Below are 18,469 nucleotides of genomic sequence, written 5' to 3'. Positions count from 1 at the left end.
AGCATTGCCTGACTCTTCTCCCACTGGCAAAGAGCTTTATGTATGTACAGGTGCATGGTGTGTGCCCGTGCTTACCTGTAGATGCTGAAGGATGCCATGTATCCTGTTCTGTCACTTTCCACCGTATTCCTTTTGAGACAGGATGTTTTACTCAAGCCAGAGCTGGATAGGCAGCCAGTAAGCCCCAGAAATTCTCATCCTCCGTGGCAGTGGCATTAAAAAGTCCATGTATAATCTTGACTAGGGAAGCTCCTTGATCCTCACACAACTATAGTGGCAGGACCTAACAGGGAGGTGGCAGATCGGGGTGACCCTTCAGTTTATACATTTATCAAAATTTAGTAGAGTACACAGCTAAAGAGATTGTGTTTTATCGTATCCTTTTCCTTCTCACCAACATGCCACCTATATGGAACATACATCCAGCTTGCTGACCCTTCTCCCTCACCAGCATGGTGGCTTCAAAACACAGACATGTTGCCGGGCTGTGATGGTGCACACCTTTAATCCCAGCATGCATTAGGCAGAGGCTGTCAGATCTTTGAGTTCGAGGCCAGCCTGGGCTACAGAGTGAGTTCCAGGAAAGGCTCTAAAGCTACACAGAGAAACCCTGTCTTGAAAACAAAACAAAACAAACAAACAAAAAAAAACCACAGACATGTTTTCTTCACCAAATTCTAGCATCTTAGCATAGGAACTTAGCCAAGACCAAGGCTTTCAGTAAAAATTTCTTTGTAAAAGGAATTATTATTATCTATTTATTTGTTGTTGTTGTTGTTGTTGTTGTTTTTTCTGAGACAGGGTTTCTCTCTGTAGACCAGGCTGCCCTCGAACTTGAACTTAAGGAGATCCACCTGCCTCTGTCTCCTCAGTGCTGGGATTAAGGTGTGCACCACCACTGCCTGGCTAATAAAAGGATTTTTTAAAATTTATTTTTATTTTTCTATGCAGTGGTGTTTTACCTGCATGTATGTCTGTGTGTGGGTGTCTGGGACTGGAGTTACAGACAGTTGTGAGCTCCCATGTGGGTGCTAGGAATTGAACCTGGGTCCCCTGGAAGGGCAGTCGGTGCTCTTAACACTGAGCCAACTTTCCAGCACCTAATAAAAGGAATATTTTTAAAATTTTTATTACTATTATTATTACTATTATTATTTTTCTGTTTTGAGACAGAGTTTCTCTGTGAAACAGTCTTGGCTGTCCTGGAATTCACTCTATAGACCAGGCTGGCCTTGAACTCACAGAGATCTGCCTGCCTCTGCCTCCCAAGTGCTGGCATTAAAGGCATGCGCCATCATCGCCCGACCAATAAAAGGAATTTAAAAAAATTTTTGAGACATACTCTATACATCAGGCTGGCCTCAAATTCACAATCCTCTTACCTCCCAAATGCTGGGATAATGGGCAGGTGCCCCAACATTTAGCTTGAAATTGTTAATAAGTAAATTCTTTATTTTGAAGACAGTAATGATAAATGAAGGTGTTTGTGCAGGATTCTGATATAATCTTTATTTCTTACAGAATGCCAACTCCTGTCCAGTTGATCGAACAATATTTAAATGTATTTGTATTCGAGCCCAATTTAATGGTAAAATCTTAAAGAAGGTAAGTGTAGTTGCTGCCTACCCCCGCTTATGTCCTTGTAGGGAGGACCATGATCTTAAGTGGTGACTGGCTTCTCTCAGTGAGGAGATTCTCAGGTCAGTTAGGCTTACAAAGGAGTAACAGAGGCACCCATTTGGGCCCTGAGCAAAGCCCAGGGCTAGGGCTGTCCGTAGTTTCTGGGCACAGCGTAGGAGTCCTGGTGGAGACGTTAGGGTTGCTGGGTTTCTGTCCCTCACCCCTTCCTACTCCAGAGCTTCTCTCCAGCCTGCTCCTTAGCAGTTGCAGTCATGGTAAGGAGAGGTTGTACTAGGATGGACCGTGAACGGGGGTTTGGAAAGTGTCGGGGGGAGAAAGGAAGGCGTTTCCTCCTCTCTCACATAAATAAAGCTTTGCAGATTGGTTTTCTATTGTCCCTCCCTTCCTCCCTCTCCTATCCCTTTCTCTACCCTACCCTTTCCTCCTTCCTCCACTCCCTCCTCCTTCCTTCCCTTCCTTCCTTCCTTTTCTTTCTCTCTTTCCTATCTGTCCCTTCCCCTTTCTCTCTCTCTTTCTTCCTGCCTCTCTTCCTCCTTTCCTCCTTTTCATGGATCACATTCCAGGCTTTGTGCATCTAGGCAAGCTAGACAACTAAGAGCTACATCTTGAGCCCTGTTTGGTTTGGTTTGTTTGAGAGAGAGTCTTACTATGTAGATCAGGTTAGCCTGGAACTCACTGAGATCTTCCCGCCTAAATCTCCTGAGTGTTAGGATTAAAGGTGTACACTACCTCATAGCAGCCCTGTTTTTAAACAGATTTTTTTGTTTTTGTTTTTTGTTTGTTTGTTTGTTTTTCAAGACAAGGTTTCTCTTTGTAGCTTTGGAGCCTGTCCTGGAACTCGCTCTGTAGACCAGGCTGGCTTCGAACTCACAGAGATCTGCCTGGCTCTGCCTCCTGAGTGCTGCGATTAAAGGCATGTGCCACCGCCACCCAGCCTGTTTGTTTGTTTTTAGAGCAGGGTCTCTATGTAACCCTGGCTGTCCTGGAAGTCACTCTGTAGACCAGACTGGCCTCAAACTCAGAGATCCGCTTACCTCTGCCTCTGAAGTGCTGGGATTAAAGGCATGGACCACCACTTCTGGTCGGCCCCTCATGTAGCTCTTTTATTTTTCTCTTTTACCTGACACATGCAGTGGAAAGAACATACAGGTCACCATATGTCTTAGGATTTCTGTTGCTGCAACGAAACACCATGACCAAACACAAGTTGGGGAGGGAAGGTTTTATTTGGCTTACACTTCTGTATTGCTGTTCATTGTTGACGGAGGTCAAGACAGGAACTCACACAGGGCAGGAACCTGGAGGCAGAAGCTGATGCAGAGGCCATGGAGGGGTGCTGCTCATGGCTTGCCCAGACTACTCTTATAGAACCTGGGACCACTAGCCCAGGGGTGACACTACCTAATAGTGGGTGGCAAGAAAATGCCACCCAGGCTTGCCCATAGGCCAGTCTGGTAGGGTTATTTTCTCAATTGAGATTTCTTCTTCTAAAATGATGTATGTAGTTTTATGTCAACTTGACATAAAACCAGCTAGCATAGAGTCCAAGTAGATCTTGGGCCAACAGATTTACTCTAGATTAGATATATGTTGTCCTTTGAATTGACCACTCAGATCCTGAGGGTACATTCAGTGACCAGCATTTCTGTCTTCAGATTCCAGTGGAAAACACTAGAGCCTGTGAGGATGAGGAGGCAGAGGAGGAAGACCCGACCTTTTGTGAGGTGTGTGGCAGGAGTGACCGTGAGGACCGACTTCTGCTCTGTGATGGCTGTGATGCTGGGTAAGGGGAATGGTGCCTTCTACCTGCCTTGCAGACTGTTAAACTGGTCAGAAGAGCAGGGTGGGGAGGACTGAGGGCTCCACTGTGGTGTAGGGCCCTAATAGGGCACTGTGACTCATAGACAGTGACACTGATACCGCTTCTGGCTCTTGTATCTGTACTTCCTTGAGGATGCTCAAAGGCCATGCAGTTTATCAAGACCAAAGAAAAGAAAGACAGGAGAGTGGGCTTGCCTTAGGAGAGAGGGCAGACAGGCTGAGGGGTTGCCTTGAGGACTACATCATTTTGGCTGCTCTGGCTCCTTGCATCTTTTTTTTACTATTATTATTCTTTTCACTGTGTGTGTGGTTGGTATGTGGATATGTGCATGTGAGTGCAGGTATCTGTGGAAGCCACAGGCATTGGATCACCCTGAAACCTGGAATTAAAGATGGGTGTAAGTTCCTGAAGTACCCTTGTACCCTCCAAAAGCAATATATGGTTCTAACTGCTGAGCCATCTCTCCAGCCCTCTCCATTCACCTTTTCAATATGATGGAAGTCACTCCATCACTCCCAGGACAGCAGGAGGGGAGAGTCAAGAATATCCACTGTGTGCTTTTGACCCTGTCTTCTGGGACCCTGCTGGTGTTCTTTGCTCTTTGAGTTGAGAAGGAACTGGCCTCCTCAGCCTCTTGCTGGATCTTTGGCTTTTGGTTAGAAAGGTTTTTCTGCTATAAAATTGTGACTAAAGAGTTTATACAAATACTCTTCCCCAAATGGTGAGGCTGGTAAATCTGAAATGTTTCTTAGGGCAGGAAATAGCAGTTTTAAGGTTGTGCAAGAGGTTTTTTCCTATCCAGCTGGGAGCTATCTTCTGAACTTGCCCTCACTACTTTCACTGGAGTTCTTTCTGTCCTGCCATTTGTGCTGGCTCCACTGGCTGTACTGCTGTGTGTGATGTGCACCACAGGAACTGAGTTCCGTCATCGCAAGGCATGTGGCCGCCTGTTTCCTCCCGCACCTGTTCAACACCTCACAATACTTGGGCCTGCCTGCTCTCAGTGCCAATACTCTATGAATTTGGTCTTCCTCCTTCCCTGAAATTTGTTTGAATCCATGTTTTGCCACAACTTCCTGAATGTCTCTTCCTTACTGACTATAACTCTTCAAGAGTCCTACAAGCATCCATGGCCTCTTTCCTCTTACTTTGTGGATTATTTATTTATTTTGAAACGGGGTTTGATTATATAGCCATGGCTTGCCTGGAATTGTCTATGTAGACCAGGTTTGCCTGCTTCTGCCTTTGCATCCTAGAATTAAAAGCATCTAGTACCTTGATTGGCTTGTTTTACTTGAGATAGGAACGTAAACTGGCCACAAACTGTGTAGGCCAGGCTGTGTTGTAACAGTTCTCTTCTCTTGTGGGCACTGCAGGTGTGAACTACTGGGCCTGGTCTGCTAATTCCGTAAATCAATGTTTTGTTTCTAGTCCTAGGAACTTCTATCGGGTTTTCTGTCTTCATTAAGACAAGTAACAAGAGTTACTCATTAATTTAAATATTTCACTTAACAGATAAAACATTGCAAGCAGCCCTGTTAGATCTAAAATATTTAAATTAAAACATATTAGTGATTCTCATACTTCTAAGCACTTAAATACTGTTGATTTTTTACAGGTTTCTATATCTTCATAGTTGTGTTTCAACTCACAAGTCTTAAACTTTCTCATTTCCATTTTGACACGGAGTCACAAGGCTTTCTATAGATGCTTTGGTTTCTGTGCGTGTATATATGCTTGATAGTTTACACAATAAGGTAAAGATTGTCTTTGAGTTTTAAAGAATTACAGCTCACTTTAAAGGACCATGTTCACAGGGAGACTGGAGAAAGTGAGGGAAGAGCTCCGGATGGAATTTAGTTAGGTTTCTCTATGGCTTTTCAAGCTTTGTGTTGGTATATGAAGTGTTTGAGAGAAATAAGCCAACTCTTTTTTTGTTTGTTTGGTTTTTTGTTTTTTCAAGACAGGGTTTCTCTGTGTAGCTTTGCACCTTTCCTGGATCTCACTCTGTAGCCCAGGCTGGCCTCGAACTCACAGAGATCCGCCTGCCTCTGCCTCCGGAGTACTGAGATTAAAGGCGTGCACCACCACCTCCTGGCATAGGCCAACTCTCTTATATGTGATATCCCAGTGAGTGTCATATGCCTGACTGTCCCTTGTGGAGTAGGGTTTGTAGAGGAGTGGGTTTTCTCTGGTTCAGTGCTGTGGTCAGTACAGGATAATTACGTCACATTGAATTCAGGGTTGGAATTTCAGAAAAACTTTAATTGGCTTGTGCATTTGTGCTCACCTCGGGGCCACTTGTGTATTCTGCTGTATAGAAAGGTGAAAGGTGGGAGCTGGAGAGATGGCTCAGAGGTTAAGAGCACTAGCTGTTCTTCCAGAGGTCCTGAGTTCAATTCCCAGCAACCACATGGTGGCTCACAGCCATCTATAATGAGATCTGGTGCCCTCTTCTGGCATGCAAGCATACTTGGAGGCAGAATGTTGTATACATAATAAATAAATAATCTTTAAAAAAAAAAAAAAACCGAAAAAAAAAAAAAAAAAAAATCAAGGGAAAACTTTAAAAAAAAAAAAAAAAAAAAAAAAAAAAAAAAGAAAGGTGAAAGGTTAGGACTAGAGAGTTGGCTCAGTGCTTAAGAGTGCTTATTCCTCTTGTAGAGGACCTGGGTTCGGTTCCCCAGTTTACAGCCACCTGGGTAGTTTACAACCACTCATAACTTCCAGGCACTCATGTAGTACACACTTATATGCATAATATAAATCTAAAAAGAAAAAGAAGCCGGGCGGTGGTGGCGCACGCCTTTAATCCCAGCACTCGGGAGGCAGAGCCAGGCGGATCTCTGTGAGTTCGAGGCCAGCCTGGGCTACCAAGTGAGTTCCAGGAGAGGCGCAAAGCTACACAGAGAAACCCTGTCTCGAAAAACCAAAAAAAAGAAAAAAGAAAAAGAACTTTCTTTTAAAGGAAAGAGAGGTAGAAGTTGCCAGCACAGCACTTCTCAAAGTTTATTACTGGAAAGCTTGATGGAAAAAAAAACACCTGAAGCCAGGCATGGTGGCTCACACCTTTAATCCCAACACTCTATGAGTTCCAGGCCAGCCAGGGCTACATAGTACGATCCTGTCTGAAAAAGACAAAGGCTATAGACAAAGAAAAGCCTAGGGTGAGGTAGAGGATGAGTGCGGGGCTTCTTAGGGGACCCTCTTCAAGAACTCTGTAGCTCAGCTCTTTAAAGCTGTCAATGCCCTGTCCTTGAGGGTCTTGAAGGAGACTTAATGGCATTGTATGATTGAAACATGAACAATTGGGCTGAAATGTGATTGGACAGGCAGGGATAGCCAGTGCTTCAGGCGACAAAGCCTCTGCCCAGATTTGCATGATCCTCTCTGCAAGCTGAGGCAGGACTTTTTCTAGGAAAATGTTCTCTCCCCAGCCCCTTAGAACACTCTCTGAAAAGAAAGGTGACTTAGTCATCTGCTGTCAGACATAGTGGCTCAAAGAGTTTCTGTGCCCCACCTTCAGAGTGGGAATTGGAGGCAGGGACTGTGTTCAAGGACCAGGATATACTGAGCATCCCATAATGTGGGTGGGGATGGGGTTCAGCCATTGGCAGGATGCACTGTGGACTGGGTATATGTAGATGCCATCTTTGCAACTTGGTTCGTTGTGAGACTTGAGGTTCAAGGTTAGGACTAACACTGTACCTCTTGTTCCCACAGGTACCACATGGAATGTTTGGACCCTCCTCTCCAGGAGGTGCCTGTAGATGAATGGTTCTGCCCAGAGTGTGCCGTCCCTGGTGTTGCTCCCACTCATGGTAATGTGAGAGCCTTTCCTGCAGAGCACTTGGGTCTTTCTTATTGTCAGTTTTGGAGAAGGCCCATGGAAAAAAGCTGGACTTGTTATATAGGGAACACCTCCATCAGGGAGAGGGTTCTCTCTCTGTGGACTCCTAGATAGGAGCTGGAGTTACTAAACCTTTGGAGGCCATGGCAGGTTGTCTTTTTTTTTTTTAATTGGGGTTTAATTTTTTGGGATTTTTTTGTTTTTGTTTAAGACAGAGTCTCTGTGTAGCTTTGGCTGTCCTGGAACTTGCTCTGAAGACCAGGCTGGCCTTGAACTCCCAGAGATCCTTCTGCTTTTGCCTCCCGAGTGCTGGGATTAACATGTTGTCAATTTGGGGCTTTCAGTTCTTAAGGCCTGTTGGGGAAAGCCTATGATGTGTAGTGCTCATGACCCAGCAGCCTATGGCTCTCTTCCAAGATGCAGCTCCTGTGAGTGATGAGGAGATCTCCCTGTTACTGGCGGATGTAGTGCCTACTACCAGCAGGCTTCGACCTCGAGTAGGCAGGACCCGGGCCATCGCTAGGACCCGACAGAGTGAGAGAGTGAGGGCAACTGTGAACCGGAACCGGATCTCCTCTGCCAGAAGGGTCCAGGTAGGTGGCTGGCACTAGGCTGGGTCTGCGAAGGGTGGTCTCTTTACCTGGGAACTGGACTGATGAGGCTCTGCTGGCAATAAAGGGCCCATAGCATTCTCACATGCCAGGCCTAGCATGCATGCAGTCAGCCTGGCAGGAGAGCAGGTGAGTGCATTGGAGACACCATACTTCTCCTATATGCCAGCAGGACCAGTGGGACTGCCTTCTCAAACACTTGGATGGATGGGATGATGATTTTGGGAAATTCCCTCTGTTAGGAAAAAGGCCACTCACTGGCTCTTCACCCCTTCCAGGCACAAGAGATTTTCTTCCTCGCGCCTGGCTCCTGGCACTCAATGTTAGATGTCTGTGGCCTCTGTTCTAGGTGCTGAGGAAGCTTAGAAGGTCTTTCTATGAAGTCATATTCCCGTGGCCAATATAGTGACATCAGGGTCCAAGCTCCAGGGGTTGGAGACCTGGGGACTATCTCCTGTCCTATGCCCTAACCCTGTAATCTCCACTTTGGCACTTGACTCTGAGCTTATGCTTGCCATTCCTCTTTTGCTTTGTGCTCTGGATGCAGGACAGTGTTGGGGGCTGCTATTTCTCACTCACCTCTTTGTTTTCTATCTGCTGGCTCTTTCCTATTCCCTGCTAGACCCTCATCACCACATACCTGCCTCATTTGGGGCTTTCCTCTTGACTCACCCCTGCTCCCTTCCTTCTTCCTGCTTGCACCTCCATTTGCTCCTTCACAGCAGCTGAATGCCCCAGTTCATTCTTTTTTTTTTTTTTAAAGATTTATTTATTTATTATGTATACAGTATTCTGCCTGCATGATCTCATTACAGATGGTTGTGAGCCACCATGTGGTTGCTGGGAATTGAACTCAGGACCTTTAGAGGAACAGCCAGTGCTCTTAACCACTGAGCCATCTCTCCAGCCCCTCATTCTTTTTTTTTTCAGAGCTGAGGACTGAACCCAGGGCCTTGCGCTTGCTAGGCAAGTGCTCTATCACTGAGATAAATCCCCAACCCCGCCCTAGTCCATTCTTTTTTTTTTTTTTTGGTTTTTCGAGACAGGGTTTCTCTGTGTAGCTTTGCGCCTTTCCTGGGACTCACTTGGTAGCCCAGGCTGGCCTCGAACTCACAGAGATCCGCCTGGCTCTGCCTCCCGAGTGCTGGGATTAAAGGCGTGCGCCACCACCGCCCGGCCAGCCCTAGTCCATTCTTGCCCTGACCTTCCCTCCTAGAAACTGCCAGGAACCACTGTCATTGTGATCATGCTGTCCGTTCTTGGTAGAAGTGGAGGGAGGTGGTTCCAGTGCCAAACTCTTCTGCTTTTCTGGTCAATTCGATGAGTCTGCACTGACTGTCTACTCACATGGCCCGGCTCAGTGTCCCATCCATGGAAAGGGTGGTCACCCACCGAGTGGCTTTGTGTTTTGTGTGCAGCATGTGCCAAGGTACCTCATGTCTTCTCTGCTGGATGAAACCATCGAGGCTGTGGCCACTGGTCTGAGCACTGCTGTATACCAGCGTCCCTTGACACCTCGTGTCCCTGCAAAACGGAAGAGGAAGGCAGGTAAGTTGTGCTTGACTCCCGCCAGGAGCTCTGTTCTGGAGTCCAATTGTGTGATCGTTTCTGATTGCTCCTGCAACTTTCTCAGCCAGAAGTACAGCACACCCTTCATATCTGTGGCTTCCACGCTGACCTAGCTAAACAACACTAGGGAAAAAGAAGCACATCTGGGCTGATGGGGACAGATGTACTGTTGTCATTCCCTGATTGAGGCTATATTTGCTGTTGACATGGCTTCTGCATTTCCTAAACCTAAAAATACCCAGAGCTAGTGTAAAGTGTAAGCAAACACTGTGACACATTGTAGAGGGGACCTAGAACCCTGAGACCACCTCTGCATCCTGATCTTACCGTACTGACCTGACCCTCCGCTTCTGAATACTGTTTGATGCTCCTAGTGGGCTCAACTCAGTGTGGACTTAGGGATTCCTGCCTCTCTAGGTGGGTCATAATTAATCTGTAGTCTCTTAAAAATATACTTTATTAGGCTGGCAAAATGGCTGAGCTGGTAAAGGTGCTTGCTGCCAAACCCGATGACCCAAGTAGGATCCCTGAAATCTACCTGATAGAAAGAGAACTGGCATGTACAAGTTGTTCTTGATAGGCTGAGTCTGTGTGTCACGCGCACACACATACATACATTTTTGAATTAAATTTACTTTCTTGATATCTGTGCACAGTGAAGTGTGTGCACCCACGTAAGTGCATAGTTACAGGTTTGACAAATGATGACCTTGCCAATGTGTAGAATACTTGTAAGAGGACATTCCCTCCCATTCCACCCAGCACCCATCATTGGTCATCAGTCTGGGTTCTCACAGGATTCAACGGAAGTCTCTGGTCTTGCTTTGTTTACTAGCACAGACAGCCTTTAGAACATGTGCAGTATGTGTGTCTTTGTATTATCGAAGAGTCTGTTAATGTGCCAGTTTGTTTACTTATTTTTTGTTTGTTTGTTTGTTTTGGTTTTCGAGACAAGGTTTTTCTGTGTAATAGCCCTAGCTGTCTTGAAGCTCACTTTGTAGACTCACAGAGATCTACCTGCCTCTGCCTCCTGAGTGCTGGGACTAACGGTGTGCGCCGCCATGCCTGGCTCAGTTTGTTTACTTCTCACTTGGTGGTCTCACTTGGGTTATTTCTAATTTAGGTGGCCTAAGGAGAAAGCTGCTGGGTGTGGTGGCATATACCTTTGATCCCAGCACTTAGGAGATAGAGGCAAGTGGAATTTGAGAACTCCCTGATCTGCATAGTGAATTTCAGGCCAGCTATGGCTGCAGAGTGAGACACTGTCTCAAAAACTAAAAAACAAACAAACAAACAAAAATGATTAAAACTGCAGAAAAGTAAGCAATTCACAACCCCCTACCCTTAGCTTAGGAACTATTAACGTTAGATGGCTTCTGGGGGAAGGAGAATGGTCTTCTTTAAAGGTGTGGCCTCTGAGAGATCTTGCTCTAGTGGATGGTCCCCATACCCATGCAGCTCAAATTGAACTTGGTGGATTATTTAAAAAAAGAAGAAGAGGAAGAGGAGGAAATCATAATGTTTAGAGGGGTTGGGAGATAAGAGTTTGGTCCTGGGAGGAATGGGTATGAATTTTTTTTTTTTTTTTTGGTTTTTCAAGACAGGGTTTCTCTGTGTAGCTTTGCGCCTTTCCTGGAACTCACTTGGTAGTCCAGGCTGGCCTCGAACTCACAGAGATCCGCCTGGCTCTGCCTCCCAAGTGCTGGGATTAAAGGCGTACGCCACCACCGCCCGGCAAATTTTATTAAAATATGTTATATGCATATGTGAAATTCTCAAAGAATAATACATGCATTTAAAAAGAATAAAGCTGTCGGGCAGCTATGGCACACACCTTTAGTCCCAGCACTCGGGGGGCAGAGAGAGACGGATCCCTGTGAGTTTGAGGCCAGCCTGGTCTACAGAGCGAGATCCAGGACAGGAACCAAAAACTATATAGAGAAACCCTGTCTCCAAAAACAAAACAAACAAAAGAATAAAGCTGATGGAAACCTCATGCATGCAGTTTATTTTGTGAGCAGATATTTTCATTTTTTTTTTCTAGCAGTGTGAAATGCTGAAGAAGTTAGATTGTCAACTTATGTTTAACTTTAGAAAAAAATACCAAACTTGCTTCCAACTCAAAATGCTATCTCTTGTATATCTAAAAGACCTAGTTACTCTGCATATTATGAGTGCATTCTCAGCAGTACTCATAACAGTTGGGTTTCAGTTTCTGCTCACCAGAAGGTAGGCGTGTGTGTGTGTCTGTGTGTCTGTGTGTCTGTGTCTGTCTGTCTGTCTTTAGAATCCTCTTCAGGAAGCCCCTCCTTTTATCAAGAGCGGAGTTTAGAAGCCAGAGCCTTCTCTGTGTTCTGAGCAAGCAATTGGTCATTGTCTATCTAGGTCAGTGACATGGTCCTTCTTAAGGCCTCACACCTGCAGCTGAGGTTTAAGGTCAGGCTTTCACTTCCTGTGTTGCGCATCTGTGCCTCCTGCTCTTCCTGTCACATTCTGCTTCTCAGTGCTGGTTGTTAATAGCTCATTTGCTTCACCAAATCATATAGATTGTGACCAACATTTGATTAGAGGTAGGAGTTTGTTTCCTCTTTAATCCCATTGAGGACATACAGTCGGGCACCCCTCCTAGAGGGTCTTTTAGTTTTTATTTTATGTGGGTGAATGTTTTATCTGCCTGTATGTGTGTGCACCACATGCATGCCTATTACCTACAAAGGCCAGAAGATGTTAGGTCCCTTGGAACTGGAGTTACAGTTGTAAGCCTCATGTGGATACCAGGAACCTAACATCGGTCCTCTGCAAGAACAGGCAGTGCTTTTACCACTGAGCCTTGGTTTTCGTTTTGTTCCTGTGAACTTGTTTTCTTTCCCTCCTCCCTTTCTCTCCCCGTTTCTTTCTTTCTTTCTTTTTTTTTTTTTTTGGAGACAGGGTTTCTCTGTGTGGTTTTGGTGCCTGTCCTGGATCTCGCTCTGTAGACCAGGCTGGCCTCACAGAGATCCGCCAGCCTCTGCCTCCAGAATGCTGGGATTAAAGATGTGAGCCACCGCCGCCCCGCCCCCCTTTCCTTTTTTAAAACAGTCTCTCTTTGTAACCCAGGCTAGCCTTGAAACTCACATCATAATCTTCCTGCCTCAGCTTCCTGAGTGCTAGGATAGTTTATTTGGGGCATGTGGGGGTGGGGAGCCAGGATGATCAGGAGCTCAAGGTCATCCTCAGCTGCATTGTAAGTTTGAGTCCAGCCTGGGCTACAAATGAAATCCTGTCTCAAACTAAAAATGAAAATGCTTATTTGAATTAAGACTCAAGTCAGATTCATGTTGGGGTATGTATGATTGCCCCTTCTCTTTGCTGTTCACTGGCTCCTGCCTGCAGACTGTATGCTTGAGCTCAGACATCTGTTGGGCCTGATTATGAGTTCAGTGTGTTAGATTTTTGTGTTGCAAGAGTATTCTGTGGAGCTCGGCGATGGTGGTGCACAGCTTTAGTCCCAGCACTTGGGAAGCAGAGGCCAGACTAATCTATATAGTTCCAAGCCAGTCAGGGCTATGTATTTAACAGTCATAACAATGCCCTGTAGTAAAAGCTAGGTGAGCTCATTCTTCCAAGTGTCTTCCATTGTGACGATGTGAGATAGTGCAGTGCCTCTGAGAAGAGAGGCAGTGGATGGCGCAAGTGCCTGGGCTACTTCATAAGGGTCCCATGAACTAAAGCATTGCAGTCCCAGGTTGTCTAATAACCAGAACCACAAAGTGAGCAATAGGGGTTGACCCATACCTACACTCTAGGCAAAGACTGATTCCTGTCCTGGACAGGGTGGGCTAGGATATAGCTTGAGATTTCATCACATTACTCCAAACAATACAGTTTAAAATGAATGGATTTTTTCTTCTTGAAGTTCCCACTTGGTATTTTATGGTTGACCATGGGTTATGGGAGCCACAGAAAGGACAACGGGGGAGAAGAGGCACGGTGTTCTGTTTACGAGGGTTTCTGTGGAGGACCACTAACTGCCCTGGTTCTGCCCTCACATGTGCAGTGTAGTTTGCAGGGGCAGCAGGATCCAGCAGCCTTTCCTTATTTACCCGCTCAAAAGTGAAGGAGCTTCCAGTTACCTGTTATTCTCTTCATACCCTGCCATATCCTGATTGAATTCATTCCTAGCTTGTCAGAATCCTAGAAGGAAGTGTCATAGCAGCACCTTTGAGGGTGGGTTTAGACCACAACATAGGTCCTTTAGCAATTGACATCTGTTTTTAGAGTGTCTCCAGAAGTGTTCAGAGTGCTTGCTTGTCTTCCACTCTCTAGGGGAGCTCTCTCTGTTTGGACCATGAAAGGTCATGTTATAGTCGTTGTCTTCAGCAGTTGGTTATTATGTTTTTGTTTTTGTTTTATTTTGTTTTTAATTTATGTAATTTATATAATGGTTCTAAAGTCTGATCTACTCAGAGTAGTGGAACCCCATCCTTGCTTGCTATTTGGATCCTCCTTCCCCCAGGAACACATTACTTTTCAAAATGTTACAGGCTTATTTCTCTAGTTAAAATTTGCCAAGCCAAGCCAAGCCAGTGCTTGGAGCCCAGGCTGCAAACAAGTTGGCACATACCTGTAATTCCAGTGTTCTGCAGGTGAAGGCAGGGAGGATTAAGAGTTCAAGGTCGGGCTGGAGAGATGGCTCAGAGGTTAAGAACACTGGCTGTTCTTCCAGAGGTCCTGAGTTCAATTCCCAGCACCCATATGGTGGCTCACAACCATCTGTAATGAGATCTGGCTCCCTCTTCTGACCTGCAGGGATACATGCAAACAGAACACTGTATACATAATAAATGAATAAAGAGTTCAGGGTTATTTTCCACTACACAGTGAGAACATGGGTCAAAAAATGGTGGGTGAGATATCTTAGCAGATAGAGATGCTAACTAACAAGCCTGATTTCAATCTCCAGATTCCACATGGTGGAAAGAAAGAACCAATTCCTACAAGTTCTCCTCTGACTTCTATAACACATACACACAAATTTTAAAGTGGGGGTTGTGGTGGTTTGAAGGGAAATGACCCCCAAATGAAGTGGCACTATTAGGAGGTATGGCCTTGCTGGAGTAGGTGTGGTCTTATTGGAGGAAGTGTGCCACTGTGAGAGTGAGCTTTGAGGTCTCCTGTGCTCAAGCTACTCCCAGTGAGATAGTCCACTTCCTGTTGCCTTCTGATCAAACACCATGTAGTCAGCACCATGTCTGCCTGCACACCACCATGCTTCCCACCATGATGATAATATACTAAACCTCTGAAACTGTAAGCTACCACCTCAATTTAAATGTTTTCCTTTGTAAGTGTTGCTGTGGTCATGGTGTCTCTTCACAGCCATAGAAACCCCAACTAAGACGGGGTGCTGGGAAGATGGCTGAGTAAAGTTAAGAAAGATCACTTCTTGCTCTTGGAGAAGACCTGGGATTGGTTCCCAGAACCCACATGACTGCTCATAACTGCCTGTTACTCCAGTTATAGGGGATCCCACACCGTCTTCTGAATGCCTGAGTATTACACCCATGTGTGCACATATAGACAAAGTAGATACACACCCAGAAATAGAATCTTCAAAAAAAAATTTTTTTTAAGTGAGGCATGTGTAATCTTTGAGAAGTTAGGTAGAAGAATTGCCATGAGTTCAAGATCAGCTACAGTAAATAGGGCCAGAGAGATGGCTTTGCAGTTAAGAGCACTGACCGTTCTTCCAGAGAACTTGGGTTTGATTCCCAGCACCTACATGGCAGCTCACAACTGTCTGTAATTCCAATTCCAGGGGACCCAATACCCTCACACAAGACATACATGCAGACAAAACAACAATGCACATAAAATATAAATAAATAATTAAAAATCTTGAAAGGAAAAAGGTAAGTCTTTTAAAAAAGTAAATAAATTTAAGTTAAAAAGTAGTAAACCAAGCATACAGTACTTATGAAACAGAAGTTCATCTGTAACTACATACTGAGTTCTATGCCAGCCTGGGTTACATAAGATCAGAGTCTGTCTCAAGAAATAAAAAAGTAAAATCAGGAGCTGAAGGGATGGCTCAGCTTAAGAGAAGTGCTTGCTGCTGCCCAAGAGGACCTGAGTTCAGTTCCCAGTACCCACATTGGGCAGCTCATAGCTACCTATAACTCCAGTTCCAGGGGTTCTGATGCCCCTTTAGCCCTTCACAGTCACCCACATTTGTGTGCACACACATTGGAGCGCACACACACAAACACACACACACAAATAAAAAAAGAAATTGCGTGTATTGTATGTAAAATTCAAGCCAGCACACAGTCCTGAGATGCCCAGACCCTCTCCCCAGCTTCCTGGACTCTGCTCCAACCAACAGTACTTGGAGGATCTGGTCCCCCAGTCAGGAAGGGCCCTGCAGATACTGATCACAGACATTTAATGTTGTCTTTTTAGGGAGACGGAAGAAAGTGCTGGGAAGAAAGAAAACCCGGTCCAGGTCATCTGTGAAAAGTAAGAGTGGGGGTGCAAGAGCCAAGAAGCGGCAGCACCGTGTGAGGAAGACAAAGGCGAGGAAGCTGAAGGTGAGGCTGTCCGCAGTGTCCACTTAGCCAGTCTGGTTCCCCATGCGGCTCTGCAGCAGGAGCCACAACATGGCTGTTTGCCTGCTGCTCTGGTACAGTTCAGAGGTGGGTGGGTATGCTTCTAGGTCATTTGTACTGGGCTGTGTTAAGAGTTGTGTATGATGACCCTGAAACATAGAGGCAGAGAGGGAGAACTAGCAGGGCTCAGGAAGGAGGCTGAGCCACCTTCTTATGGTCACTGGCTGGTCAGATCAAAAGGCTCTCAGTCTTACTTTAGGAGCAAGTATGGACAGACTTGAGTTGAAGTCCTCAGGGCAGATAGCCTGGGTCCTGGGGAGGTATATACAGTTGTTAACTGAGCATAGTCACTGTCTGTCCTGGGGAGCCTCTCGTCTGTGAGTGAGAAGCCTATGTCCACTGAGCAGTGGTGGCGCATGCCTTTAATCCCAGCACTCGGGTGGCAGAGGCAGGAAGATCTCTGAGTTCAAGGCCAGCCTGGGCTACAGAGTGAGTTCCAAGAAAGGCACCAAAGCTACACAGAGAAGCCCTGTCTCAAAAAAACAAAAAGAAAAAAGAAAAGAAAAGCCTATGTCCAGTGGACTCATCTTAGGTACTGTGTTCTCTCTCACTCAGCCCTGCTGCCAGGAGACAGATTTGCTATTTAAAGACCCAGGAAGCTGAGACAATGTGTTTCCTGTGTTTTTTTTTGTTTTTGTTTTTGTTTTTTTTTGTTTTTTCGAGACAGGGTTTCTCTGTGTAGCTTTGCGCCTTTCCTGGGACTCACTTGGTAGCCCAGGCTGGCCTCGAACTCACAGAGATCCGCCTGGCTCTGCCTCCCGAGTGCTGGGATTAAAGGCGTGTGCCACCACAGGCTGTTTCCTGTGTTTTTATGTGAATTTATACTTGTTATCCATTGCCTGATAACTGTAGTATATGCTTATGTATAAAGACATGGATAGCTAGTAGTTTGAACATCTGTTCTGGAGAGTCAAAAAGTCCACAACTGTTCCTTATGTGGCTGTTCATGGGCAGGATGCCGCCAGTCATTCATTGAAATGTTTTCTATCACTGATTTAGAATGAAGTCACAGCTCGGTCTCGCATTGCACGAACACTAGGCCTCCGCAGGCCTGTCCGCGGCACCAGCATGCCTTCAGTGTACAAGCCAGTGGACCCCTCTCTGGGGCTGATGAGGGCAGATATTGGAGCAGCTTCTCTCTCTCTGTTTGGAGATCCCTATGAGCTGGACCCTTTTGACAGGTGACTACAGTAGTGACAGTCCCAGTGTCCCAGCTCATCCTCAGGTTTGCTTAGGCTGCGTGTGAACTTACAGAATGGTCTGCTTTGTCAGTGTCCCCTCCAGCAATGAAGAACCATCTGTAGATCCGCCTTCCCCTTTGAGTGCCAAGCGGAGAGTGCTGTCCCGCTCAGCCCTACAGTCTCACCAGCCCGTGGCCAGACCTGTCGCCCTGGGGCTCTCTAGGTATGGGGCAGCAGGAGCATCTGGGGTGGGTAAGGACACTGAATTACTTATCCTTTCTGTGTGGCCCTTACTGATATGGCTGAGCAGCTCCTCTTGCTTTGATGTGCTTAAGGTTGGCTCTGAGTGCTACGTAAAAGCTAGTTGTCTTGGGGTCAGTTAGCACAGCTACTGGCCACACTGGCCACAGTCTCTGAGAGAGTGAGGGTCCTTGAGCAGGGCAGGAGTGCTGACCCACAGTCAGTTGTAGCGATACTCTCCTGCCAGCTCTTGCTTACTGGTAGAGTGGGTAAACATACATTATAGATGACCTCCCTGCTGAAGGGTGGGGGTTCGGGCCAGAGGAGTGCAGAGGGACCAAGCTAGCAGAGGCACTCTGGTCTATGTCTACAGGAGGCAGCTCCCTGCTGTGGCCCCAGAGCCCAGCGTGGAGGAAGCACCCGTGCCGGACCTCTTGGGGAGCATCTTATCTGGCCAGAGCCTCCTCATGATGAGCAGTGCAGATGTTGTCATCCACCGGGATGGCTCTCTCAGTGCCAAGAGAGCAGGTAAGCTCCTGGGGGCTTGCTGTCCTTACAGATTTGGAAATGTAAAATCACAGTCCTAGAAATGGATGAGTTGGACAGGTTCTCAGGCTTTGCTCTGAGTTGGAGCGACACTACTAACAGCATAACCAGTGTGAGTTTCTGTCAAGATCCTTCCATGACCGAGTAGTTAGGTGAGTGTGGCATTTCCAGGACAGTTCACAGATCTTTAGTGCCTGATGCCCCATGAATCAGCAGTGGTCAAGAGTGGGCAGTACCTCCATCTGCAGCCTCTTGTCTGTGTCTCACTAGCTGGGACTCATTTGAACCATAGTCAGGTCTGCAAAGAGAAAGACTACATGGCAGTGAGGGCGTGTGTGTGTGTGTGTGATCCCGCAGGGTGG

The 18,469-nt window shown here is 46.2% G+C and overlaps 1 protein-coding gene across 2 annotated transcripts in view; it reads left to right on the top strand.

Moving 5' to 3' along the window:
* Positions 1–18,469, top strand: part of Phrf1 (PHD and ring finger domains 1) — a 34,734-nt gene that overhangs the window by 11,090 nt on the left and 5,175 nt on the right. For both annotated transcript variants that reach the window (XM_052762778.1, XM_052762777.1), the window contains exons 5-13: positions 1,522–1,605; positions 3,297–3,424; positions 7,187–7,284; positions 7,731–7,906; positions 9,343–9,472; positions 15,935–16,062; positions 17,140–17,321; positions 17,413–17,544; positions 17,935–18,089. In XM_052762778.1, coding sequence (XP_052618738.1) covers positions 1,522–1,605; positions 3,297–3,424; positions 7,187–7,284; positions 7,731–7,906; positions 9,343–9,472; positions 15,935–16,062; positions 17,140–17,321; positions 17,413–17,544; positions 17,935–18,089 — 1,213 coding nt within the window. The remainder of the gene's footprint in view (positions 1–1,521; positions 1,606–3,296; positions 3,425–7,186; positions 7,285–7,730; positions 7,907–9,342; positions 9,473–15,934; positions 16,063–17,139; positions 17,322–17,412; positions 17,545–17,934; positions 18,090–18,469) is intronic.

Source organism: Peromyscus californicus, unplaced genomic scaffold, assembly GCF_007827085.1.
Source record: "Peromyscus californicus insignis strain IS unplaced genomic scaffold, ASM782708v3 Scaffold_4__1_contigs__length_199733344, whole genome shotgun sequence".
Classification (NCBI taxonomy): domain Eukaryota; kingdom Metazoa; phylum Chordata; class Mammalia; order Rodentia; family Cricetidae; genus Peromyscus; species Peromyscus californicus.
This window is presented reverse-complemented; position numbering and strand designations above follow the sequence as displayed.